We start from the raw sequence: 27,510 nt of genomic DNA, 5'->3' as shown, positions 1-27,510 counted from the left end.
AGAGAGGCCTGGAAGGAAAGTGAATCAGCTAATACCATCACCCTGGGGGTCTAGCCTCCAGAATCGTAAAACAACACTTTCATGTTTAATCCCCGCAGGCTGAGTGGTACTATGTTAGGGCAGGTGAACTAACACAGCGGTCACGCGGCTTTACAGAGAGGCTGCTATCCCGGTTCACATTTAAACCTTACACATTCACAGTTTTACTCAGCAGTAACAGGCTGCATCAGCGACATCGCCTTTAAAATCTTTCTTCTTGTATCTTTATACTTTGTTTTCCTTTTGAATCCTTCCACCTGGGTGTTTGAAGTGGGAAGGGAAGGGGAAAATGAGATGGCATGGGGTCAAGGGCATCCTTTACCTGTTGGGCGCGGAGCTCAGCCTCTCTTCGTACCCTCTCCCTTTCTCTAAAAACATAGAGGAAAAAGAAGGTGAAAACAACCACAAGCAATGAAACACACACACACACACACACACACACACACACACACATACACACACTATCCCAGAAGCACGTTTACAAGGGAGAGCTACCTTTTTAAAGAAAACTTTGCTAAATACAACTTAACAAGGTTAAAGAGTGGCCCCTCTACTTCCGGTCAATTACGTATTCTGTGCATGAATTAAAATGCCCAGAACTCGGAATTTTATATCCAAGGAATTTTACGTCCAAGCCACCAAGAGGTCATGTTTCAAACAGCAGGTTCTGCAGCATCCACTGGGAATTCTTGCTGCAAGAATGGAAATTGACCTTGTAACTCACAAGGTGTCCTTCTGCCTCATCGGAGCAGGAAAGCTAGTGTACCTCTCCTCTTCCTCCCGTTTCCTCTGCTCCTCTTCCTCCCGTTTCCTCTTTTCTTCCTCCTCCCGTTTCTCCGCCAGCAGCTGCCTGTAAATTCTCCGAGCAATCTGACCTCGGAGTCGCTTCTGGAAAACCACGGCGGCTTTCTTCAGGTGCAGAAATCTCCTCCTCAGAAGGAATGCTCTGTAGTTCCTCTGTATGATCACCACGCAGTCCAGGACCTTTCTGTATTGCTTTCTGAAAATGAAAACAAAAGCAGAGCAGGATAGCTTTTGAGGGAATGAGGCTCTGAGCTCTTCAATGAGTTTCCATTAATGCTACAAGACAAAGAAAAGGGCCAAGTTTTGAACGTCTCATTATAGCGACGGGAGCGGACAGGAGGCCGCTGTGAACAAAACAAAACGGAAGGAAAACAAAAGCATAAGAACACACAAAACTAAAGCAAGAACCTTATCATTATCTTGGCTGAAACTAAGTAAGCCCATAACCCTTAATGCTGACTTGGAAGAGTCCTGGGAAGGGCTGGACTGTAAACAGCACCAAAAAAGATTTGCTGCAGTCTCCCGTCCTCACGAGGGGGGGAGAAAAAAAGGCCACAGCACAATAGTCCTGTAGTTCAGAAAATGGAACGATTTCTCGCAGCAGGCGGGTCCACAGAGACGGACAGAGCTCCAGCGCACACGGCGAGAAGCCGCCTCACTGGGAAACACGGGAGACGGGAGCCCTCTGTGGACCCGACGGGCCAACAGCCAAGTCAACAGCCAGGCTGCCTGGCTTCAATACGTGACGCAGAGGAACTGGGTCAACAACTTAAGTCCTGTCACTGCTCTAATGGAGACATCAGGAGGCCTCTTGCCTACGTTCTGCCTGGGTCAAGCCCACTGGGCATCTGGCATCGCTAGTCAGGAGCGCTGCCCTGAGACTCTCCACAGCCTGGTCCTGACCTCCGTCCAGGTCTGATGGAGGTCCCTCGGCGTGCTTCTTACCGTGCCAAGTAGCCCAAGATGTGGGCCCGGATCACCATGGCCGCCCTCGTAACTTCCTCCTCCCGCTGCTTCTCCAGTTTCTGCTCCAGGGACTCTCGAAGGAAGACCTGGCCGAGGGAAAGGGAGGCATCAGAAGCCAAGAACGTGGCTGGTAACAGGAGGTTCTCTGAGTCAGAGACAGCTTCTGGAGGCCATGCTTCTCTCTCCGCAAATGTGATCCAAACACAGTTATGTGTTCTAGAACAGTGATTCTCTAGCTCCCTGTTGGGGAGCGCCGCTTTGTTTTTTAAACTTTCTATCTGTCATGTCCTAAGACATTTGAAAAATACAGTAAAAATATATTGCTAGGAAGAAAAAGCAAAGATATAGAAAACACAAGTCCCCCCTGCCTTTTTTGTTGTTGTTGTTATTAGATCCAACAGGCACAGAGGACCATGAAGTTGCCATCAAAGTTTACAGTCACTTAAGTGGGACAAATACTTTACGGACCAGCACTAGTCCCACATAAAGTGTAAGTCACAACGAACAGAGAGACGCCCTATATTATGAAAGGAAAGAAGGAAAGGGAGGGAGGAGGAAAAAAATCCAAGAACTTTGGATTTTATGTTACTTTAATAGTGCATGGAAACTCTGCATGACTGAGAAGTCATTACGATCACGGTATCTTGGTCTCAAAAACTTTAATGCACATTAAAAAAAAAACCTGACATTCAGAATGTAATTCTGAGGGCACCTGTGACTCAGTCAGTGAAGTGCCTGCCTCCAGCTGAGGTCATGATCCCTGGGATGGAGCGCAGCAGATGGGGCAGGCTTTCCTGCTCAGAGGGGAGTTGGCTTTTTCCTCTTCCTCTGTCTCCCACCACCCCAGCCCCCACACACCCTCCCCGGCTCATGCTCTCTAATAGATAAAGAAAATCTTAAAAAAAAAAAAAAAAGTATTTCTGAAAACGGAGTTTAAAATGAGAATTGAACCATTTTTGCTCCATCTCAGTTTGACCCTCACAAGAATACCAGAATTGGGGCAAAACAGATCATAGCTATTTGCTGGCCTATTTCTGGGACCAGGCACCTCAATCCTATGCTTACTAAATAAGGAGAACTGTCTTTGCTAATTGGCACTCTGTATCAGAATTCCCAGTATTTGAAAGGATGTGAAAACATTAAGACCTTCCCTCAATCAAGGCAGCTTTTAATTTTGTAATTTCAGATTTACTGCCTGCATGAGAAATTCTGAACTATTTCCTAGAAAAACTAGTGCCAAATATTTTCATGCTTTTCTATGAACGGTCAGCCTGGACGCATTTCGGGGGTGGTGGGCGGGAGGCTGACATTCTCGCTCACTCATGATGCTCTGATTATGCTTGTGTGAGTCATTCTGGCCAATAATGATGCGTTATGTTTTCTTAGCAGCACAGTTTCCCAAACACTCTGCTCTGTCTCTTCCAAGACAATTTGGGCAAAAAAAAGCAAATAAAGAATCCTACCACCAGGTGACTCACAGAAGGTTTACCTCCTTGTGCCCCAGGTTCACGAGCACTTGCAAACTCTACCACAAATAATTCTCCTAGAAAAGTTTTTCATACAACCCTTTTCCTATAGTTGCCATTACAGGCTCTATTGATGCATGATGCCTCTTTGGCCAAAATAAATAAATAAATAAATAAATAAATAAATTTATTTATTTTAAGAGGCAAGTATAAAGCTTATTTATTTGAAAATAATAAAGTTTCAGAACTAGGAATCTCTGAAGCAGTTTTCATCAAGACTAGACTTTCAAGAAGTATTTAAACTTCTTTGAGGCTTTTATCAGCATTAAAGATCTTATTCTAATGTGGTAGCTCTGGTGAGTATTTAAAAGGACAAAAGTCACGTCTTGGGGAAGCACAATGGTGGTGGGGCTTTCACGAAACAAAATGCCAGTTCTCACGAGCAAACAGCTTTATGAAGGGAAGAGCGTGTCTCACCTTCCTGGAAGTCTGCAGAATGTCTCCGTTTGAATCAGAATCAGAGAAATACCTGCTTTAGTGTTAAGTTTCATGCCCATCCCAAAGAGCTCTCTGCCCCGCCTAGTAAATTTACTTCCCCATCATTCTCTAGATGCTCTTCCACTAACCCACGGGGCAAACCAATAGAGCAGAATACTCTTAGAGACCCGTCCAAGCTTAAGAACATCCACCCTGAATTCATGCAAGGAAACACGGAAAGCCACGTCAGTTCTCCCAGTCCAGCACTGAGCAGCGGCCATAACCCCATCTTCCTGGGACGTGGCCAAGATGGAGCCAGCACAGCCCAGCGACTGTGACGGGAAGTGCTGCCCTGAGCGGGTGCCATCAAGCAGCTCAACAAAGGGCAGTGCCCACTCAAGGCAGTGCCCCGGGGAACGCAACTCAACATATAGTATGAACAGTTTCATCTGACCTTTTTTCATCCTTATCCCAATAGCTCAAGGGCCCAAGGATTATTCTAGGAAGATGTCTTTATAAGCAGTACCTCTTGCAGGCTTTGTGGCCACAGAACAGAGGGGAAAATGTCTGGCAACAGAGTCCACTTGGTCAGAAAAATGAAATGTATCAGAGTCCCAGAGCAGCGGGAAGAGTCAAAACCAGGTCACCCTCAACTCAACCTCACAGCGGGGACACGCAGGGGAATGTTCTGGACGGGCTGTTCACCGGAGGTTCAGGCAGGATTTCTGGCTTCTCTAGGAATGCTTCCCCAGAAGATAGGAGTTCTTGCCTTCCAAGAACTCAATGTGTTTTTATGTGAGCCAACTAATTCAGACGCGTTTAATTCGCCGACGACAACACTGTCCACGTTTCCCTGTCGTGTGTGGTGGGAATTTCTCTACCAGAAGATTCAGATGTTCATTAGTTGTCAAGGCTTTAAATGCAAACAACTTCTGGCAGCAACACTGACCCAAAAACACACTAGTGCATGACTAAGTCCAACAGTGGTCAAGGTCAGAGCTATTTAGCGGACACGACTCAAATGCTCTGATGTTTACAGTTTCTTCCCAATGTTTCTGTCAACTCTCAAGTTTCCATCCTACTTCTACCTCTAGCTGGTCACCGATTAAAGTTTAACTCCTCTTTAAAGATGTCCTCATCTTGAACGCGTCCCTGACATTTCAGTCCACAGTGAGGTCTCTCTTGGAGAAGCAGCGTTTTTATTCCTAGAGGAGCGGACACGTGGTGGTGGCATGTGGAGGTCTTCTCTCCCAGGAACATGGTAAGCTGCAGGGCAATGTCATTATGTGTCCCCTGTGCTATGCCTGGGTTCAAGCCTTGCTTGGACCTCATTTCCATAATGTAATTGTAATTGTATGTGAAGTTGGATTGGTTCCTGACAGCTCGAAGAAGAGACCAGTATTGTCTGAGACGTCACGATCTTTGGTGTTACTCTACTGTATAAGGCAGCGGGATAGGAGGAGGGTTTCAACTGAGAGAGAACGCAGTATCTTTTTGATGATAAAGTCAGAGCAGGTGACACTGTATTGTCAAGAGTTCCATTTGAACTGTCTTTAGAAAGTTTCCCTGAGGGACTAAATGAGTGATATCCTCGTTCCATCCCTTATAGTTTGTTCAGCGCTCACCAGGCATTGCCTGAGCTCCTACTCCGTACACTATGTAGAAGAATGAGCAATGAACTCTACACTATCCCCTGGGTGATCGTAGAAAGTCAACAGGCAACACCAAGATGGCAGGGGGGGTGGGACAGGGAGAAGCAGGCGCCCCACAGAGCGGGGAGCCCGATGTGGGGCTCGATCCCAGGACCCCAGGATCAGGAGACATTAAGCAGCCTCCACACTCAGGGCTGAGTTGAGCCCCCCCAACACGGGGCTTAATCATGACCCTGAGATGATAACCTGAGCCAAAATCAAGAGTTGGACAGTCAACAGACTGAGCCACCCAGGGGCTCCTTTTCGCCCCCATGTTTTAAACAATTTTTTTTTTTTTTAGATTTTATTTATTTGATAGACACAGATCACAAGTAGGCAGGGAGGCAGGCAGAGAGAGAGAGGAAGGGAAGCAGGCTCCCCACTGAGCAGAGAGCCTGATGCGGGCCTCGACCCCAGGACCCTGAGATCATGCCCTGAGCTGAAGGCAGAGGCTTCAACCCACTGAGCCACCCAGGCGCCCCTTCCCCGTTTTTTTAAGAAAGAAATTCTCTGGTTAAAAACAATGCAATAGGAGTGGAAACTTTAAAATACTTTTCGGATGCTGCATTGCTACTGGGAGGAGGAGGCATGAGGACTGCCTCTTACTTTCGAGTCCCTCCAAACACTCAACAGTCAACCCCTCAGCTGCCTGCCTTTCTGTGCCAAGTCAAATTTCTGTCTTCCTGTGTGACGAGGCCCGGAGTGGAGGGAAGAAAACAAGAGCGAACGGCAAGGGAAGATTCTGGCAGTTCTCCATACAAGGAGGACAGCTCACATGACCAATGTGATGGCTAACTTTTGCTGTTGAGGCTAAACTGTCCGCCCCTCAGCTCCTGTCTGGAATAAACGGGATCCAGGCCTCATCTCAGCCACACCAGCATGTTCCAAACATGACCTTCGCTCAGTTTTCTAGACTGGATTTTCGTCAGCCTACGAGATCTCAGAGTGTTGGCCGGTCTCTTGCATGACAGCTCCCAGCGGGGCAGGGACAGCATTCAGCATTCAGATTACCAACAGTCAGAGAAGGGTCTGGGCTCTCACTTCTCTGAAGTCAGAGGCTGCCTGGCACTTCCTGGAACTGAACTGCCCATCAGCCCAAATGTGCTGACTGTCTGCAGGAAAACACACAGACACACACATGCACGCACACCCCGGGCCCCAGGTTTCAGAAAACAGAGTTCCTGACAAGTCAAGGGCTTCAGATACAATATTAACTGTCTTGAGGACAAAAGACTACGGTGGGCATGGCACCATATCGGCCCCCAAGTTCAAAAATCATTTGTTAGCAGTCGCACAGGACACCTGCCCCAACATCTCTCAGGAGTTTGATGGGATGAATTTTTTTTTTCTTTAAGATTTTATTTATTTATTTGAGAGACAGAGAGAGAGAGAATGAGTGGGTGGGGAGGGGCAGGCAGGGGGAGAGGGGGAAGCAGGCTCCCTACTGAGCAGGGAGCCCACCACGGGGCTCCATCCTAGGACCCCAGGATCATGACCTGAGCAGAAGGCAGACGCTCCACCGACTGAGCCCCCCAGGTGCCCCCACCAGACGAATGCCCTCTGTCTGAAATCTTACCTTGGTCTTGCCCAGCTGCCACTCGCTGTGGGAGGCGTCGTAGAGCTGCAGCAGGGCGGTGCACTTCCCCCTGATGTCCTCGGGCACAGCTGCGTTCCGCATCAGCACCTTATACCTGCCGCGGAAAGACGCCCCACATCACCTTTTGCTACAATCCCTCTTTCCCCAGCTGCTGTGAAAAGAAAGCGGATCTATGCCGCCCCGCCTTGCCTTTTGTAGAAATCCTGGAAGGGTCTCCGGACTGCGTAGCCTGCCTTCCGGATCCTCACCGTCTCCAGCATCCCGGAATACCGCAGCTGATTCAGCACGACTGCCTGGTCGAACTGCTCTGGCATCTGGAACGTGAGAAATGGTGAAAAGATAAAGGGAACAAGGACACCCCGCACCCCCCGTGCCCCGATTCGCCCCCTGGAACCCATCACTGGGCTTCAGCAGCCATCCCCGAGCCCTTCGTCCCTGCCCTTAAATTTTCCTGAAGTCCCAGACTTCATATTGCCTCGTCGGTAAATACTATCAATACCACTTCTTAATATAACCACAACGCCATCGTCAGATCTTAAAAGAGACCAATAATGCCTGGTATTAATCTCCACGTTCCCATTTCTGACTGTTTTAACGAGGACCATAAACATACTGCCATTTTTAACATACTGTTTTCCAAAGAACCTAAAAAGTGTCATCTAATATCACTTTATTTACTTTTTGAACTTCCATTTCCAGGAACTGAAAGGCATGTTTCTGATCACAGAATAGAGGGACCCAAGGAGGGACAGAGGGAGGGGTGCGTGAGGTTGGGCTGGGGAGTGGGGGGAGAGAAAGCACACCAGTGGAGGAAAAGGGACAAAAATACAGAGTTCTAGTTTTCTCAGTATCTAGTCAAATCCCCTGTGTGTTGAAAGCTCTACACGGTGATCCCTAGGTAAATGAATCCCAGAAAATCCAAACCAAAGACCAAAACAAAAAACAAAAAACACCAAACCAAAACTTCATGTCCTGAAACGTGTTCTCTTATCCACGCCATTGCCAAACAATCTGGCAGTGTGGACAGGACAATGGTCTTTCGGGGGAAAGCCCAAAAGTGGCTGCTTCCCACTTGTGGCTTTTTGGGCAATGATTTGTTTTTCAATCCAAACTTCCATTCCCTTGAACTAATTTGTACTTTATCCTACACAACTGTGAATAAAATGACTGAAAAGGAGCACAAGAGAATGGAAGGTCACTGTTAAAAAGTGTAAAAAGAAAAAAAAAAGTGGCTTAAATTTGCAGTCCTTATAAGCACGGCCATTAACACAAATTTAGGCTTAAAGCCATGTTCTCCCGCAGGCTCCCCAAACTAGCAAAGAATAAATCCGAAGAGTGTTCTGCCAATCTCTCCTACAGCTTGTGAGGGAACAGCCTGCCATCATCTCCTGCAGGCTGACCTCTCTTATATTTAATTTAATTCCTTCTACAAACAATGTGGTCAACTTGTCTTTACTCAGCAGTATTCTACCCGAGTACAGCCAATAAATTAGGGCAAATGTCCAAAAAAGTGTGGCTTCTCGGTTTTTAGTCTTGATTATTTAAATATCCCTGGAAAAGTAAGAAAAACATAAAAATATGAAAAATCAGCCTCGGTTACTCTTATGCCTTATCTTTCTGTTATAAAAAAATGGAGAGAGGCAACGGTTCTAGAGGTATTTGGTTAACATGCTTCTGTTCTATTATCTATCTGGACTATCATCTGGGCAGCAGTCATCCACAAAGACTAGCACGGAGCGAACGTAAAACACACACAGAATAAAGCATCAGGCTTACTCAACTTTGTTAATTTCATAATCAGACACCAGCTAATTTAATATTCCATCACTGGATGCTCAAAGACTTTTCTTAATCTCTCCCCATTCCTGAACCACCCTGTTTTTCCGTACGTCTTTTCTTCCAATCCTTATTTAACAACGTCACCATGATTCCTTACTTTGGCACCAGTTCCTAGAATGTCCTAAAAAATATTATGAAAGGGACCCCCCCCCTCCATCCGAAAAAAGTTCAGCCGCACTCACCATCTTCAGCCTCCCTAAGGAACATTCCACCTTCGGCTTGGCTCTGGGGCCAAAATTCATATGGAAAACGCCTGCCACACTGACCTTTCTGCCACAGCTAAAGACACTGAACAATAATGAACACCATTCCTGTGCTTTAAAAAGTGCTCGGTTGCCAAGACAACCCCTTCCATTCTCGGGCTAATTAGGGTGGTGTGGTTGTAGGATTTCATACAGCTGGGGGAGGGAGGCAGGGAGGGAGGGAGTCACCAGGAGTGGCCCCTCCTTCCAGGCTCACACTGTGATTGTGTTTCTGGCCCTTCCTAGTAATTTAACCAGGAAGGGGGGATCTAGAGGCAGATTGTCGCCATGGGCAACCCACACAGCACTCAGGAGGTTGGGGAGGGGGCTAAGCCTGTATTTCCATCAGTGCTTCTCTTTTTAATTTCTACTTCCTTCCCTGGTGAATTTAATGTTCAAAGATGACCCAGGTGGGGGCTGGCCACGTCAAAGCTTACAGGCGTTTTCCTGCCCAAACTTCCCCAGCGCCCAAGTCTTCACTGGGAACGAGTCTTCCAGGGCCGGAGTTTGCTCTGACGGAGGCTGCCTCAAGTTCTGATAGCAGCAGGGATCATGGACTTTGCAAGTACAGCTATAAAACAGTCTGGGCTTTAAACGCCGACTATGTGCAAGGGTTCATGGTTCATGCTTGAAGACTAAAAAAAGGAGAGCTAGATTTTTTTTTCCTTTACTCAACGACCCCCACCAGGATGCTGCCTTTATTACAACTGATGAACCCACACCGGCCCATCACCAGCACCCGGAGCTCACACTTTACAGGGCTCCCTGCTGCGCAGCGAAGGGTTCTGATGCACAAGGACATACATCCCTCCTTAGTTAGAGGATCGTACAGAGTAGTTCCGCTGCTCTAAAAATCCTCTGGGCTCCGCCTACTCATTTCTACCTCCCCCGACTCCTGGGCAAGCACTCATCTTTTCAGGCTCCCCTTAATTGCTTTTTTAACATTTAATTATTTATTTATTTTTTAAAAGATTTTGAAATGTATTTATTTGAGAGAGACAGAGAGAGGGCATGAGCGGAGGGCAGGGGGAAGGCAGGGTAGAGAGAGAAGCAGACTCCCCGCTGAGCAGGGAGCCCAACATTTAATTTTTTAAAGAGCGGTTCGAATCGCAGCGACACTGAGAGGAAGATCCAGAGATTTCTGTCAGGCCCCTGCCCCCACAAGCATAGCCCCACAGGGGCTGCATTCTGTTTCCCAGAGCCCTTCCATGAGAAGGGTGGCAGGTGAGGGGCACCTGGGTGGCTCAGAGGGTTAAAGCCTCTGCCTTCGGTTCAGGTCATGATCCCAGGGTCCTGGGATCGAGCCCCACATCGGTCTCTCTCCTTGGTGGGGAGCCTGCTTCCTCCTCTCTCTGTCTGCCTTTCTGCCTACTTGTGATCTCTCTCTGTCGAATAAATAGATAAAATCTTAAAAAAAAATTAATAAAAAAAAAAGAAGGGTGGCAGGTGTACCAACAACCCTCATTCCTTACATAGCAGAAAGCCGCATATAAAACCATATCAAACACTAAAATTAAGCTCCTCAGGAATGCAGAAGAAAGCCAAGTATGAGGACGTAGGGGAGACACATAATTTGAACCCGGGTCTGAGCTAGCGTCTGGGCTGTAGCACCGGTTCACCGCTGCAGGGGAATGGCCCTTCTCCGGAGAACGCCACACAGCGATGAGGCAGAACGAGAACCCGGCGCGTCCCGTGGTTAGTGTGCGACAGAATGGGGCGCGGGGGACCCGGGTGGCTGTGCTTCCTGTGTCCAACTTTGATGGCAACTGTTTTCAAGATAAGGAGCCAACCGAGGCTTAGGGTGAGAGATAAATGCGGCCAGACCTGAGGTGTACAAAGATCCCTTTGTTGGCAGCGTCGAAACGGGAAACAAGACCCGACAAAGGGCCAGGGGTATTCTGATAATCGGGCACATCCTGAAATATTATGCAGCCATTAAGACCAAGAGCACGTGAGAGGCGTACCAGAAGACTGCCAGGCCTTTGCCAAGCTGAGAAACGATGCCGGAAAGTATGCAAAACAGTCTCATTTTGTAAAACAATGACCTCGGCAAAAAACCCCAAAGGAACAACAACAACAAAAAATCACCAAAACCCCCCAAAACCCTGCCCTATTTATTTATTTATTTATTAAAGATTTTATTTATTTGACAGATAGAGATCACAAGTAGGGAGAGAGGCAGGCAGAAAGAGATAGAGGAGGAAGCAGGCTCCCTGCCAAGCAGAGAGCCCGATGTGGGGCTCGATCCCAGGACCCTGGGATCATGACCTGAGCGAAAGGCAGAGGCTTTAACCCACTGAGCCACCCAGGCGCCCCAATGCCCTATTTATTATATGTGCATGAAGATACAGGCATACGTCGTTTAATCATGCTTCACAGACCCCGTGTTTCTCACAGACTGAAGGTTTGCGGCAGAGCTGAGTCAAGTCTGTCACACCATCTTCCCAGCAGCATTTGCTCCCTTTGTCTCTGTGTCACATTTGGATGATTCTTGGAATATTTCCAACTTCTTCACTGGGACCAGTGATTGTGACTTGCTGTAAGCTCAGATTAAATTAAGTCTGTAAACTTTTTTCAAGACATAACACTACTACACACTTGAGCACTACAGAATAACGGAAGTCTGATGTTATAGGTCCTGGGAAACCAAAACCGTCATCTGGCTTGCTTTTTGCAACATTCACTTCACTGCAGAGGTCTGCAACCAAACCCGCAGTACCTCTGAGGTCCTCCTGTCTAAGTCCAGGTACACATGTGCGGAAAAGCACAGGAGCACTCATGCTCGGTCCTTTCTGGGAATGGGGTATTGTTGTGGACGCTGGGAAGCAAGGTTGCTAGGAATAAAAGGGAATGAAAAATTAAGCTGCACTGAATGAAGAAAATAATCACGTATATACAATACGATTATTCTTCTACTTGGCTATATGTCTTTGAAGATATTTAATAAATGACTTTTTTTTACAAGGTAAAAACCCAGATATTGAGTGGATTCTAGTGGCCCTGTACGGAATAGAGGGAAGGGAAAGAGAAGGAGGACGATCAAGTGTGAGGAAGCTACAAGAAAGATACTTTAAAGTAGAAATTAGCTAAATGGCCACCAACAAATGAGGGCTTAGGGGTGCCCAGCTGGCTCAGTCGGTAGAGCATGTGACTCTTGATCTCGGGGTCGTGAGTTTGAGTCCCACAGCGGGTGTAGATTACTTTATTTTTTTATTTTTTATTTTTTAAAAGATTTTATTTACTTATTTGACAGACAGAGATCACAAGCAGGCAGAGAGGGAGGGGGAAGCAAGCTCCCCGCCGAGCAGAGAGCCCGATGTGGGGCTCGATCCCAGGACCCTGGGATCATGACCTGAGCTGAAGGCAGAGGCTTTAACTCACTGAGCCATGCAGGCACCCCCGTGTAGATTACTTTAAAAAAAAAAAAGAAAACAAAACAAAAAACCCAAAGGAATGGATAAACAAAATCGAGCCTATCTATTCACACAATGGAGTATTTGGTCCTGAAAAGGAACAAAACACTAAAACACGCTACATGAACCCTTAGAACATCACACTAAGTGGAAGAAGCCCGTCACAAAAAATCATGTGCATATTATAGAATTCCATCCGCATGAAATGTCCAGAAAGGGAATGCGCAGACACTGAGTCGTGGCCACCTAGGGCTGGTGGAAGCAGTGGGGGTAGGTGTGTTTGTGGGGGGCGGGGAGCAGGCCAACAGGAGGGGGTTTCTTTGTGAGCTGATGAGAAAGTTCTAAAATGGCCAGCAGTGATGGGAGCACATTATCCATGAATATATAAAAACCCACCAAACTGTACACTTCAGATGGGTCAACTGTAGGTATGTGAATTCTATCTCAACAAAGCCGGTTTTTTAAAGTCTTTTAAAAGCCACACAAGACATGGAGGCTTTAAATGGATAAGCAGAAGGGCGCCCGGGTGGCGCAGTCGGTTAAGCGTCCCACTCTTGGTTTCAGGTCAGGTCTTATCTTGGGTGGTTGGATCCAGCCCTGGGTCGGGCTCTGTGCTCAGCACGGAGTCTGCTTGAGATTCTCTCCCTCTCTCTGCCCCTCCTGCACGTGCTCGCTCCCTCTAAAATACATATGTAAGTCTTAAAACGTAAATAAATAAAAATTTGAAAAATAAAATGGACAAGCAGCAATGGATGTGAGGGAGAGTCTTCCTGGAGAGAGGACTGAATGTATTTGTTTCAGGAAAGTCAATTCTACAAATAATGATGATGATGATGATGATGATAATTGGGAAAACTATTTTCCCCTATGACCTTAAAAAGTAAGATTTCAGAATGCCCAGACACAAATGAGTGATTAACAGAACATGCTAAGACCTACCCCAAAATCCAGTTATAAGCCAGCCCTACCTTCTGCGGCTTCAAATCTAAATAAAGGGCAAGAGAGGTGCCGATACACAAATCTAAATAAAGGGCAAGAGGACAAGGGAGGCTCTTCACAACCGGAGACAGAAATAAATGCATTTATGCATTAATGAATCTGATTACCCCGAACGCTACCTAGCCTTTCATAATTTCATAAATACTGCATAAAGATAATAAAGATGTCAGCGAATCTGGAAATCGCCCCCTGTCTACAGTACGAGGACATTCAATCCATGCTTACAGAAGAAAACAGAGCGAGTTCATTATCGATGGACCTCAAAGTTCTCGTGCTCCTCAGCATTTGAGAAATGTCTCAGGAACCAGGCGAGGAGCCCTGAGAACTCAGAAAGAGTGGGAACCTGGCTTGCCATGCAGAGGCCCACTGGGTATGGGGGGGGCAGTCAGGACTTCAGGGAGAAGGTACTTCTCTACTCTGATCTGGCAGGGGGTTAGGACAGATGATTCCATCTTATAGACAGGAAACTCCAAGTTCCTTCCTTAGACTGAGAGCAACCTCCAGGTAAGAGCATGAAATGCACCTGTCCCTATTTGGACCCAATAAACATTTGGGTCCAGATTGGAGATTGGCTCTAATCTGCTTAGAAAATAACATGGCAGCAAAGCATAGGCCTGACCAAACCAAAGCAAAGCCAAACCAAACATGCGATCTGAGCGTTATACCAACAAGTGCCCTCCTTACTGTCCTTAGTAGCTTAATAGAAAAAAAAAAATTGATTTTCTATCTTATAAGACTTAATTTCCCACCCCTCTGGTAGACTGTTTCTCAAAGTGAGTAGTGTAACATTCTAAAATTAAAGAGTTCTATTTTTTCCTTTTTTTTTTAATGAATCCTGACCTAGTTTCTCTATGTGAAATATCGTCGCCTTTATTTACACACATATGAGGTTTGCAACTGAGGGACTTATCTCATAGCCCACATTATGTTGGATTAGTCCCTGCCATCCTAAGGAATAGAAAACAATCTATTTAGTAAAAGGAACCCTTATATGATTCTTTATTTTGGTAAGTAAATATTACAGAGTAGGGGAAAGGCCCAACTAACCTTAAATAGAGAGGATTTACTATCTTAGGTGTATTTGTATTACCATTACCAGATATACTTTTACTCTATTCACCTTTAAACATTAACCTCACCTCTGATAACCCTTCCTCGACTGCAGAAAAATCCAAGGTTCCAGAAAGGCTTATCCGAAGTCAATTATGTTACACTAATCAACTATCATTCCCAGCCCTGTAAATGACTGAGAAAGTCTTACAATGGGACGCCTGTCCTCACCTTACTAATTAACCAAAAAATTAATTAAAAAAAAAAAGATGCAAGACCTCTCCATCTTTATTTGCTGTGTTGGCTACATCAAACTATCAAAAGCGGTCCATAAATATTGAACACAAGTTTATCGTGCTTTGAAGAGTTTTCAAAAGCGTGGTTACTAAACCGGCAATATAATTTTCCTGACCTTGAACGGGCACTAAACAAAAGCCCATTAAACTAGCGACAAAAGTTCTTTGTACTTACATCAGTCATTTCACTCCCGGGCAGTTAAACACTTTACACAGTTGTTGCCGCTCGCTGACTTCGCTTTTGAGCACAGAGGCAGAAACCAAGCTCCCCTAGAGAAGAGGCAACTCCCCGCCCCTTCCCAGGTGAGGAACAGGAAGCAACACCGTGACATTGACTGCCAAACGCTGTGGTCAGTCCTGGAGGTCAGATCAGAGAGCATGGAAATTTCTCCCTCCCCGGGCACAGGCTTCACGCCACAGCCTTCCCGGCCGAGCGCAGTCACCAACCCTCAGGAGAAAACGCTGGACTATTATACCGGGAAGCGGCTGCGTTCATCCAGAGCCTCACAAACCCCCACTGCTCAACAGGAAAGGAGGAACCGGGCCAGAGAACACACACACACACACACACACACACACACGCACGCATGCACACTTACAGAATCCTTCTGAGGAGTAGTCCCCCGGTTAACCAGCTCCCAGCACACACCACACCAAACTAAGGCAAAGGCTCCCATTTCCCATTCAAGGCCCCGCCATATGGCTCCAGTCTGCCTTCAGTCAACACACAGCTAGGTCAACTCGACATCTTGTTCACATTCTAGAGAACCCTAGATGTTTCTGGACTAAAGCTGTCACTTCCTGTCTTCCTCAGCCGGAGCTAGCCTCACCACCTGGATGTTCTCCCGTTGTCTCTGTTGAGTTTCATGGACATTTTAGGGGTCTCCCATACACACCCTCTTCAATACATAAATCTGCTGCTGAGGCATCTGACTGCTGCCATCTGTCACCTCCCCTTCCCTTGGTAGCACACAGGTACTTGCTTTAGGATGTGACCTCGACCCTGCATCTTCTCATGTCGTGTATTTTTGCATGTGTGTCTGTAAGACATACCCGTGTGAAGTCCCCATTAGACAACACATTCCCTCAGGGGAGGGTATGAATTTTATGAATTTGTCACTAAACTGCCTCCTTGACATACCACATACATACACACTTAATCTACGGTGTTGCATAAATAAAACTGTGGTTCTCTTTACAGCCTTTTCCAATGTACTTATTTGGCAAGGACTTAGAAATAATACCAAAAGACCGTTCATAAAAGGAAAAATTGATTAACTTCTCTGTGAAAGACACTGTTAAGACAATAAAAGACAAGCAACACACTGGGAAAATATTTTTAAAATATTTATCTGAAAAAATACCGTATCCAATATAGGGATGATTACTACACAACAATATGAAAACCACCACCCGATGTAAAAAGCAGGGAAAAGATCTGGACACTTCACCAAAGAAGATTTAGAGACGGCTACCGAGCATATAGAAAGATACTCCATTTAGGAAATTGCTGATTAAAACAATGACACCACCACACACCTGCTAGAATGATTAAACCCGGAAAACCGAAAATACCCAGTGATGGCGAAGATACGGAGCAACAGGAACGGTTATTCGTAGTCGGTTGGACGTAAAATTAGAGTCAACTTGGAAGACAGTTTCTCATAAAGCTAAACACCGTTTTCTATGATCCAGCAAGCGTGCTCCTAAGGATTTAGCCAACCGAACTGAACGCACAAACACCTGCAGGCTGAATGTTCGCAATAGCTTCATTCACAGCTGCCAAAATTCAGAAGCAATCAAGATGTCATCCGGCAGGTGAACGGCCAGAGAAACTGTGGGACAGCAGTATAACGGAACAGCAGTCAAGACTTTTTAAAAAGAGATACCAAGTTCCCCCAAACCTGGAGGGAACTGAAACACTGTGAAGCAGACGGAAATGAGCAGATATGTCTACTCCCTGATTCCAATTAGATGGCATTCTGCAGAGACTGCAGAAGCAGCAGTGGTTCCCAGGGACTCGGCGGGGAGGGAATGAGTAGGTAAAGCACAGGGAAATGTTAGGTTGGAGAAGCTGTTCTGTCGGATCCTGGGATAGTGGATACACCCCATGATACATCTGCCCAGATCCGGAGAATTTTAATGCACAAGAGTGAACCTTGGAGTGTCCCAGGAAGTGATATATATTGTAATAAAAGAATCTCAATGTATTACAGAGGTGTGAAAGGACCTTATCGAAGGACTGAGGGCGGGGCCCTTGTAAGTACCTTTGGAGATGGGCTTTGTAAGACTGAGGGCAAAGGTTGCCGCACAGGCGCACTGCGTTACAGCTCAGAGAGTTCTTCCCTGGGAATGACAGGTTCACAATTCCGCCGCTGCTCTACAATTAAATAAATGATGGTGGATGGTGGGAGCCAGGTTTCTCACTACGGAGTGCAAATATTGCAAGAAAACCTTAACAAATTCTATCCAACCTGATCAACCTGATTTGGTCACTTTTATGAAAACAGGAGTAGAGGGCACCTGGGTGGCTCAGTCGTTAAGCATCTGCCTTGGGCTCAGGTCATGATCTCAGGGTCCTGGGATCAAGCCCCGCATTGGGCTCTCCGATCTGTAGGAAGCTTGCTTCTCCCTCCCCTACTCTCCCTGCTTGTGTTCCTTCTCTCACTATGTCTCTGTGAAATAAAAAAATAAAATCTTTAAAAAACAAACAAACAAAAAAACAGGAGCAGAGAAACTCTGTTCTGGTGCTGGCTTAACTGGTTCTCTTAAGGATGCCAACCACAAGGTCCAAGCATTCCTCAAAACGTGTTTCTGGAGAACATGCCCAAAAAATAGCTCAATATCCCATTCCCTTTTTTAACCACTTATAGGACCTAACCAGAATGTGTTTCTATAGGAAATGGTTCTACTACAAAATACAATGACATAACTTTGCTGTATCAAGTTAGAGGATGACTTAAAAGAAATTGGGAAATAAAAGTTGTCTCATTTCTCCATTAAATTATGGTTAAATGACAGACTAATGCACCCAAAGGTTGGTTGTTTTGTTTTGTTTTAAATCAGAAACACGGAGAATGTACACGGTGCAAATCGCACAGCTCTCCTGCAGAAAACCACTCTGGCCAGCTTCCTGAGTCTCCGTCTGGACATATTCTATGCACGTACAAACACACGACTGTTGTGCCCTCTGCACACACCTACAAGCACACACAGGTATGCACCCATGCTTTGTTGAAAGAAAAAAAAAAGGCAAATGAAAATATGCCCTACATTTTGTTCTCACCTAAAGGCACCGCTGTTAGGACACACAAGTGACCCACGTTCTTTCCATTTCATCAGCTCCCTAGGGAGGACGTTTCGGTGGTTCCTACTCTTGGCTGTATTCTATTCAGATTTTACTGAATGGAAGGAAATTTCAAAAGTGGAACAGCGGAGTCCCCACACCAGAGCGTTTCCTGTCCACACCTCCATCCTGGCCCGTAAGGGTGCCTTTGTTTTGTGGTGAATGCAGTCCTGTCCTTGTGACGGCCCGTGGTTAGGAGCACGGAGACCCGCAAGGTGATCGCTCTCACGTCTCTGCCCAACCTGGACCTCTAAGGGAACAGGGTTAGAGAGATGCCTCGTGTGAGAGAGGCTTTGTTCTAGGACAAGATCACCCCGCGGGATGCCCTCAGCTCCCACTGTACATGGTGTCCCTGTTAGTTCGACATTTTAATCAATGAGAAAGTCATCACCGATCAGACTCCGGTGACTTAATTCTGTCGGTCTTCTATGCTGAGTGTCATAATTTTACCTTCTAGCATGTCAGACCATGTAAATGTGGGAGTTTCTGTGTCACGCTACATAACAAGGTCACTTAACAGCATTTCTAGACCAAAGGACACATAAAATCTACCGCGATGGATTATAATAAAAGGCTGTGTCTTAAATTTAATCAAGATAGCAGCTACTACTCACTGAACGGGGCTGTGTTTCCACCAACAGATTAAGCATTCTACAGGCCTCTCAATCCTTCCAACTGCCCATGAGGATCAAATTAAATGTGTGATATAAAGCAAAGACAGCCAGCTACTCAAGAAATGCTACTAGCTAACATTTGCGAAGCACTTTACAACTTCTAAACCCATGGTATGTGCTCATTTCAACCGCCTGGGAGGCTGGCAAGGCAGCTCGTGGTGTTTTCAGGCAACAGGTCCAAAGAATGAGTGACCGAAGCCCCATCGCATGCCAGTTACCAGGACAGGCCCCACTTCTAATACCGGAATCCCTGCAGATTCTGCCCAAGTATCCCCAGAGCGCAGGAGCGCCTCTCCTTGTCAACAAGTCCACGTCCAAAGTGACCCTGTGCGGGCGGCTGCTGTGACCGTATGCGGGCAGCCGATCAAGGTGAAGCACTTCTAGCAGTAATACTAGTAGTATTAGCAGTAGTAACACCGTCTTCAGCAGTAATACTCGTAATAAGGAGCAGCAACAAGGAAGGCTAACATTCCAGGAACTTGCCACATGCCAGACTTTACACTAACTTTATAAAGCTAGCTTTTATTGAACTTTTTTTTTAAACTCCTATAAGGAGTTTTTGTTGTTGTTTTTAAAGATTTTATTTATTTATTTGGCAGAGAGAGAAATCACAAGTAGGCAGAGAGGCAGGCAGAGAGAGCAGGGGAAGCAGGCTCCCCGCCAAGCAGGGAGCCCGATGTGGGGCTCGATCCCAGGACCTTGGGATCATGACCTGAGCCAAAGGCAGCGGCTTAACCAACTGAGCCACGCAGGCGCCACCCCTTTTACTGAACCTTTAAAGATTTTTATTTTGAAGTAATCTCTACACCCAACTTGGGACTCCAACTTACAACCCGGTGATCAAGAGTTGCATGCTTGGGATGCCTGGGGGGCTCGTCGGTGCAGCATCTGCCTTCGGCTCAGGTCATGATCCCAGGGGCCTGGGACTGAGTCCCGCCTCTGGCTCCCTGCTCAGCGAGGAGTCTGCTTCTCCTTGTGCCAGCTGCTCCCCCTGCTTGTGCTCTCTCTCGCTGACAAAATAAAATCTTTAAAAAAAGAGTTGCATGCTCTCCCGACGGAGCAGCCAGGTACCCACCTTAATTTTACGAACTCTGTAAGGTAGGAATCATCATCGCCCCCATGTTAAAGATGCATAATCTGAGGGTAACTTTTAAGCGTCACAAAGCTGCTCCAAGACAGTCAGGCACAGTGAGGACCAGGCCAGCACCACGAACCCCTGTCTCGCCCCGTCTACCCTAGAAGGTGCCAAGTTCAGGAGGTGGGATGGGGAGTTCCTGTGGTCCCAAAGTTTTCATTCTTTAACCATGGGCTTTGTTTCCTGGTACATTTTCCCTGGATATTCTTGAATGAAAGTCATCCCAACAGCTGTGTTGGTAGCAGACTTCACACCAAATGAGAAGTCAGCTTCTGAGGAGTAAAACTTCAAGGAGACAGTACATTTCATTAGGGCAGGGGCTGGCCGACATCAGCCTGCAAGCCACATCTGGCTCACCACCTGGTTTTGTAAATACAGTTTTCTTGGAACACAGCCACGCATTGTCCGGTGAATTCTTTCAGAAGACAATGGCGAGGCCTGAAATATTGACTATTTTGCCAGTTGGCAGGATAAGTATGCCAACGGACCCCGGAGGGAACGAAAGCCAGGTAAATCGTGCCATCAGAGAGGGCAAACTAAATTGAAGTCTGCAGCGAATTATGTAACAGATTTCGAAAAGATCAATACAAGAAGAAATGTAGAATGCCTCATTAATAATTTTGAAATTTAGTTCATGTCGAAATAACGTTTCGGATACATTGGGTTAAAGTATATTATTAAAACTAACTTTACAGAAACTAAATTTTTTTTTGCGCTTCCACATAGCAATGGGAACAATTTTAAATAACATACAGGTCTCCTACTTGATTTCCACTGGACAACATTGCTCTGACGAAGGAGGCTGAGCCTGACATGGAGGAGCAAGGTCAACGTTATAATTCTATTTGCCTTGGATACTTGGAGCGCATCTTTACGTAAAATGAACTGTCAGACTCTTCTAATACAAAGCTTACACAGAGACCAAATCAAAACATATTACTTTTCACTGAAGACATGATCCATTATTCAAAGATGAAAAACACGCAAAGAACGTAAGACACCCCAAGTAGTTCCCATGGGGCTAATGCTGCTAAAGAAATTAGACATAAAGAATTTCCATGAACTCCAAATAATGTACGAAATATCAACACAATTCTCAAACAAAACATGTGGATTCCATTTTTCCTAATAAATTTATATGGAGTTTCTAACAGCACTCCAGAAGCTTCCTAGGACATTCAGCTGGCTTTATTTTTAACAGGTCACTGAACCCAGCGTCTTTAGCATCTATAAAAACAATGAAAAGTGCACCACCGCGGGGGATCTGTAATAACGCTAGACCGGAGAGGCCAGAAAGGGGGCACCCCCCATCTATTTGTTCCCCAAACCTGGCAAGTAGATGCCTGGAAAGGCTACAGCTAAGGACCAACTCCCTGGTGTTCAGAACAAGCACTCTGTCTTTAATTGTGTCCGTGGGACATTTTACCCATTTGAGTCTCAGCGACCATTGTGCTCACGTCACGTGCTTGTTTCCAAACCCCGCCAATGGCCCGAAAGCCACACGTATTTAACGTTTGGTCAAACGCTTCCTTGCGTTACAAGAATGCAAAAGCCTGCCCTCCTCCACAGACTCTTTCTTCCATTCTTATTCCTTTCCGGTTTCCTGCTTTTAACAACCTGCCCGTGCACCTGCTGCTGACTTGTGTTCCCCTCCACGGCCATGCGTGAGGGGTTTCCTTCCTTCCTTTCCTGCACATACTGGACACAGACGCCCCCAGCCCTGCCTCCCTCTGGGCCCTGAATTCCCAGCAAACCCCGCAGGAAGTTCCCAGCTTTCAGGCCTGCACGCCAGAGCCTTCCTGGGGGACGAGGTACCTGGGGCTTTCCTGTGGATGCCCTCCACCCCTCACGTGGGGAAGACAGAAAGCAGCATGTTCCTGCAAAAGGGAACCCCTGGGCTATTTAAACAGAGTTGCTATTTAATTCATAATACTGGGGAAAAAAGCTAATCTTTTCTCCTTGACTTAAATGCCAAACAGCAAATAATGGTGTCTAATATTTAAATACGGGCTACTCCGCATTAAAGATCTTCTTCACCTCGATCAAATCTCCCAGTGCCGTGTAAATAAAGGCAAATGGAGAAGCTAGGAACAGGATTTCCTTATAGACATGAAAGAAGTGAATCAGTACAACTCGAATGACTTGCCCAAGGTGATGTGGCTGCTAAACCCTAGGTGCTCAGCGCTAGGACCTGTAAGTAGATTCCACGCTCTTCTTCCTTACAGAAGAACCAGAAGAGCATCATCCAAGTGTGGCTGGTGACAGGTGCCGCTCCACGATGAGACAGACACCAGAAGTGGGAGCAAAGCGCTCGGGACCTTCAACAGCACTAAGACACGGACACGCCCTTGAACGTCCCACTCCACGACAAACTGGCAATAAAAAAGGACTGCTCTCTTGCCACATACAGTGTGAAAAGGGCTGTTCTACAAGATACCAAAGTCAAGGTTGGGTAATGCTTCAAGAAATTCCTGATAATCATGTGTACACAATTTTAATTTTGCATAATTCCCTTTTTGTTGTTTAAACGTCAATCAGGCTCAATAAATACGGGGCGCCTGGGTGGTTCAGTCTGCTAAGGGGCTTCCTTCCGCTCAGGTCATGATCCCCAGGTCCTGGGATGGAGCCCCTCTCCCGAGTTAGGCTCCCTGCTCAGCGGGGAGTCTGCTTCTTCCTCTGTCCCTCCCCCTGCTCATGCTCTCTCTCTTGTTCAAATCTTTTTTTCCCCAAGATTTAATTTATTTGACAGAGAGAGACACAGCAAGAGAGGAAATACAAGCAAGGGGAGTGGGAGAGGGAGGAGCAGGCTTCCTGGGGAGCAATAAGCCCGATGTGGGTGGGGCTCGATCCCAGGACCCTGGGATTATGACCTGAGCCAAAGGCAGACAAGGACATCCGAGCCACCCAGGCGCCCCTCAAATAAAGTCTTTAAAAAAATTTAAAGTAAGTGTATTTATCTAACTCCTTCCTCAAAACTGTTACAAGTATTAAATGTTCATTCAGAAAATCTGATATCACAACCCAAAAAGTTCTATGAACTGTATACAAGTTACAAATATTTGTCTATTTCCATCTTTCCATCTTCATCTTCTCTACTCCTCATGTGAAGTTTTATCCGCTGGTGGGGCTCATCAACCCTCCCGTGCAAACAGAACTCCCACTGTCCTCAGGGCAGCTGTCCTGGGACTGAGATCGTTCCAAGCCAACTGGGCAAACCCATCCACCTTGGATGGTGACATCATCATGGGAGAGTGAGAGCTATTCACTCTCCCAAGCTTCCTGTGGAATGGGGCAAACCTACTGAGGGGCTCCTGGGAAGATTTTTCCTTCCTAATAAAATGAGAGCTGCTCTTTTGGCCCTGCCCTGATTCCTTACACGGGTTAATATTTACTCTAAGAGGACCACATCTTCGTTGGCATGATTCAGAGATGCATCCCAAAGGGACAAGATACTCAAAAACTAGCTGTTAATTGAATGAAGACATTCTGTGAAGATGTGATGGTTGTCCCTATGGCAGCCATTTTGCAACCTTGAGGAAGGACAAAGAGAACTGCAGACACACTGATGTGAAGACCCAATACTGCGGGGCTCTAAGCACGTGTTTATTAAACGTGATACTTATACGTATAAATTATACACGTCACTGTCGGTTAAGTTATTCTGTGTCTCGTCACTTAAGAGTCAAGGCTTTTTGCAAAGGAGACTGAGGGGTACGAAGTATGTTTGACCCACTTGTACCACCTGCGGTTTGATGGAAGAGGTCCTGTGGAGGAAGGGAAGGATTACCCCTGGGAAGGAAAGGGCACCCGTGGGGAATGGGCTTAGGCTCCAGAAACATCCAGATCCCTGGTGGAAACACAAGGTTGCTGTATAGCTGAAACTGCTACTGTGGTTAATACGGTAAACTCCGAAAATATCCAGAAGGTACAGCAGAGCAGAGGTCATCACCAACAACGTGAGCAGGTATATGATGCTAAAGCCAGAGGGACGTGACAGGGCTGTGGTCACGTTCAAATTTAGGTCAGAGAAGTCAGAATCAGAGACAGAACGCATGGACCAAGTGCCCTGTGGCCACAATGAGAACCATGAATTGGTGGCTTCATCTGAAGCAGCCACATAGCCAAGAGGCCTGGGACAGGGTTGTTCTGGGAACACTGTACTCAACACATGGCAAAAACCCAGTAGAGGGAGCAAGGGAGGAGGGGACATTGTGCTGGATGGCGGGCAAGTTCGCTAGTGACAGATGTTGTTGGTCTGGTCCTCAGGGGGATTAAAAGGTGAGGCCAGGGGCGCCTGGGTGGCTCAGCGGGTTAAAGCCTCTGCCTTCAGCTCAGGTCATGATCCCGGGGTGCTGGGATCGAGCCCCGCATCGGGCTCTCTGCTTAGCTGGGAGCCTGCTTCCTCCTCTCTCTCTGCCTGCCTCTCTGCCTACTTGTAATCTCTATCTGTCAAATAAATAAATCTTTAAAAAAAAAAAAAAAAAAAGAAAAAAAAAGGTGAGGCCATATGCTGGAGTGGGAAGGCTGACATCAGTTTCAGGAATGTGGGAAGGCTTTGAGGGCAGGGAGGTCTCTCTCCTCCTCCTGGGCTGACACAAACATGTCCTAGAACCAATCAGGCCACATTTCTTGATATCCTCCAGCAACATGATGGGACCAGAGAGGATGATGTGGGCATCAGCTAAGACAAGGCTGGCAATCTGGACAAAGGTCAATGAGCCCAGGGTCCTCACCGAGGCCCCAAGTTCATAACCAAACTGCTTTCCCCCCTGCCGCTGGCCGCTGTTTTTACGTCTGGGCTCATGCAGAGATCTTTCAAAGCAGGTTACTTGCCATCTGACCACTTCTAAAAATATGTACACTGTGTTCCAATAAAAAAAAAATAAAAATTTAAGGCCCATCAATGAATCCAACTGGCACAAAAGGTGAAATTTCAGAGTGAATCCACGGGGAGATTAAGAGAAACTAGGGGACTGAGGTCTGGGCGAGGGAAAGAAACAAGTCCCCTCAGAGAAAGTGGTAACAGGGGAAGGACAAGAAGGTGGGCTGGCAGGGCGCATGTAAATTCCAAACAGGTCATACAAATTTAAAATCAGAGGTTGGGAGTTCAAGACATATCTGTATCTATAAATCAGATCTGGAGAGTCAATTACCGTGACTCAGAAAAGAGATTCAGAAAAACAGAGAAATGGGTGGGGGTTGGTGGGCAGGAGGGAGACCATAGGTTTGTTCTAAATCATCCACAGACCCCAGTAAAGACGACAGAATGTTGGATCTGCAGCATTAATCCATCTGGAAATCCTCATAAAGCAGCCTCCCTCCTGGGTATAATCTGCTGCCATTTTATCTAATGAATATAATTAAACCCTTTATCTTGCTAAACTAAACCTCAATCTCACTGTTCATCACCATTCTATTTCCAATGCTCCGTCCACCATACTGAATAGGTCAGATGCCCTTTTATTCACACTCGCTCTGAAAAATCAGGCGGAGAAATACACATTAGGAGGGCAGCTGTCTCTCTTTGCAGACGCTGGCAAGGAGGCACCAGCCAGGCATGAAACCGCTGACGTAGCCGTGGACCGGACCGACTCACTTACACAGTCACCGAGGTCATGCCAATGCTACAAGGATGCTGAGCCCGAAAACAGATGGGACACGTGCCCAGTGTGGCCCTCCATGCTTCGATGTCCACAGCCTGGAAAAATCTGCCAGACGGACATCTCTAATGCTTGACCCGAGTTTTTTTTTTTTTACAGTGTAGTGCTAACTCCGCTGGTACTAAGATAGACTGTCATGGGAGCAGAAATTGGTCAACAGATAATGATCAGGAGGACAGACAACAGACCGGTGGTCTCTTGCTTTCAGGTGTTGAACTTCAGGGTCAAAAGACTTCTGAGCCACTGAGAGATGAAGATCATTCACCATTCGTCAGTTCAAGCGAGGATACGGAGGAAAAGGGGGCTCCGAGACACCTGCTACAAAGGCAAGTCAGGACGGAGGGGTCTGAACAGCTCTAAAAAGCATGAAAATAAAAATGGCGACTGGGAAAGATCTGAGCCCCCAAGGAGAGACATCAGTTATTAGGAGGAGAAGGATTTTCATCAGATGCCTGTTAGCTGAGGGCTGGAAGGGGAGTGAGAATTACCCCATCCCGTCGCCTCGCTTCCGTAGGGAAGGAACAGAAAGTGGGCCATTCCGCATTCGCCTAGAGAACACAGCTAAGGAAGGAGCGGCTGCTCTGATAATGGCTGTAGTGGACTAATAAATATTCATGATTATGGGCGGGGATGTCACGAAAAAAGTCAAAGAAAAGAATTTTACTTGAAAACTCTTCAGGGCAGCCTGTCTCTGTGGGGAAATGGTCATGTGTTTTGCAAGTCCTTGGTAAATTCTACTTTCTAGAAGGAAAATGAAGGCCTGGTGAGAAGGGGGTGCTGGTGAGCACAGCTTCCCTCCCAGGAGTCCTTTCTCTTGCTTATTCATGTATTAAAGTGGTTGTCTGCAAGTCATAATGGGAAATTAGCCAGCCCTAAACACAGCCAATATCTGCTAAGTATAAATTAAGAACAGCACAAAATACTCCACTGAGCGCTTGGGTGTTGCTAGGAAACGAGAGGTCAGGCAATGCTCGAAGGCCAGGTTCTTCCCATCCCTGGGGCCTCGACAGGGCTCCCGGCGAGCCCTGCAGCAGCCAGAGCCAGGCCTCACATCGGATGCCGCCCCTGCTGCCACACTGCCCCCCACACGGTTCAAGAGCCCAATGGGTGCCGTGCAGCCCAGCACGTTTCTCCATGACCCTGGTGCCTGAGAATCAGTACGAAAGAGTTTTACGTTGAAGACTCTTCCACTGCCTAAGCAAAATGGTAAAAAAATAAATAAATAAAAGGAATATGTATAGAGACAGAACAAACATGTTCCAAAATTCGAGAAAGACACAGTGAACAGAAGACAGGCATGACAATGAAGTGTTCTTTTTCTCTTCACCTGTCCTCAGAATGATCTCACCATCCGCTTCCTTCGGGGATCCATTCGGCCATAACCACCACACCCATTCTAAAAATGAACACAGGTCCTTAAATTCTATTTGAGGGTACAATGTCAACTTCAGTGAGAGGAAATGAACGCCTCGATTTGCTGGGACCACCACACAGTCACCATCGGTGGGATCCGCCAAGACACATACACATCGCCTCCTTCCATAATGACCAGCAGGATAATTATCATCAGTGGCCACCAAGTGCCAGTCTGAACTGGGGGTTCTGTAGACATGATCACAGTCAGTCCTGTAACCACCCTAAAAAAGGGTGACTTCTGGGACACCTGGGTGGCTCTGTCGGTTAAGCGTCTGCCTTTGGCTCTGGTCACAATCGATGGAGTCCGGCGTTGGGCTCCCTGCTTTAGTGAACAGCCTGCTTCTCCCTCTGCCTGCCACTCTCCCTGCTTGTGCATTCACGCTGTCTCTGGCAAATAAAT

At 46.6% G+C, this 27,510-nt stretch overlaps 1 protein-coding gene across 2 annotated transcripts in view; it reads right to left on the bottom strand.

The window, feature by feature from the left end:
* The window catches only part of MYO10 (myosin X), a 216,753-nt gene that overhangs the window by 30,955 nt on the left and 158,288 nt on the right, over positions 1-27,510 (bottom strand). For both annotated transcript variants that reach the window (XM_045999501.1, XM_045999500.1), the window contains exons 20-24: positions 7,230-7,354; positions 7,020-7,134; positions 1,789-1,895; positions 806-1,039; positions 362-407 (exon numbers count right to left, since the gene is read on the bottom strand). In XM_045999501.1, the coding sequence (XP_045855457.1) occupies positions 362-407; positions 806-1,039; positions 1,789-1,895; positions 7,020-7,134; positions 7,230-7,354 (627 nt within the window). The remainder of the gene's footprint in view (positions 1-361; positions 408-805; positions 1,040-1,788; positions 1,896-7,019; positions 7,135-7,229; positions 7,355-27,510) is intronic.

The sequence above is a fragment of the Meles meles genome, chromosome 3 (assembly GCF_922984935.1).
Source record: "Meles meles chromosome 3, mMelMel3.1 paternal haplotype, whole genome shotgun sequence".
NCBI classification, from domain to species: domain Eukaryota; kingdom Metazoa; phylum Chordata; class Mammalia; order Carnivora; family Mustelidae; genus Meles; species Meles meles.
The sequence above is the reverse complement of the archived record's forward strand: the minus strand, read 5'-3'. Positions and strand labels throughout refer to the sequence as shown.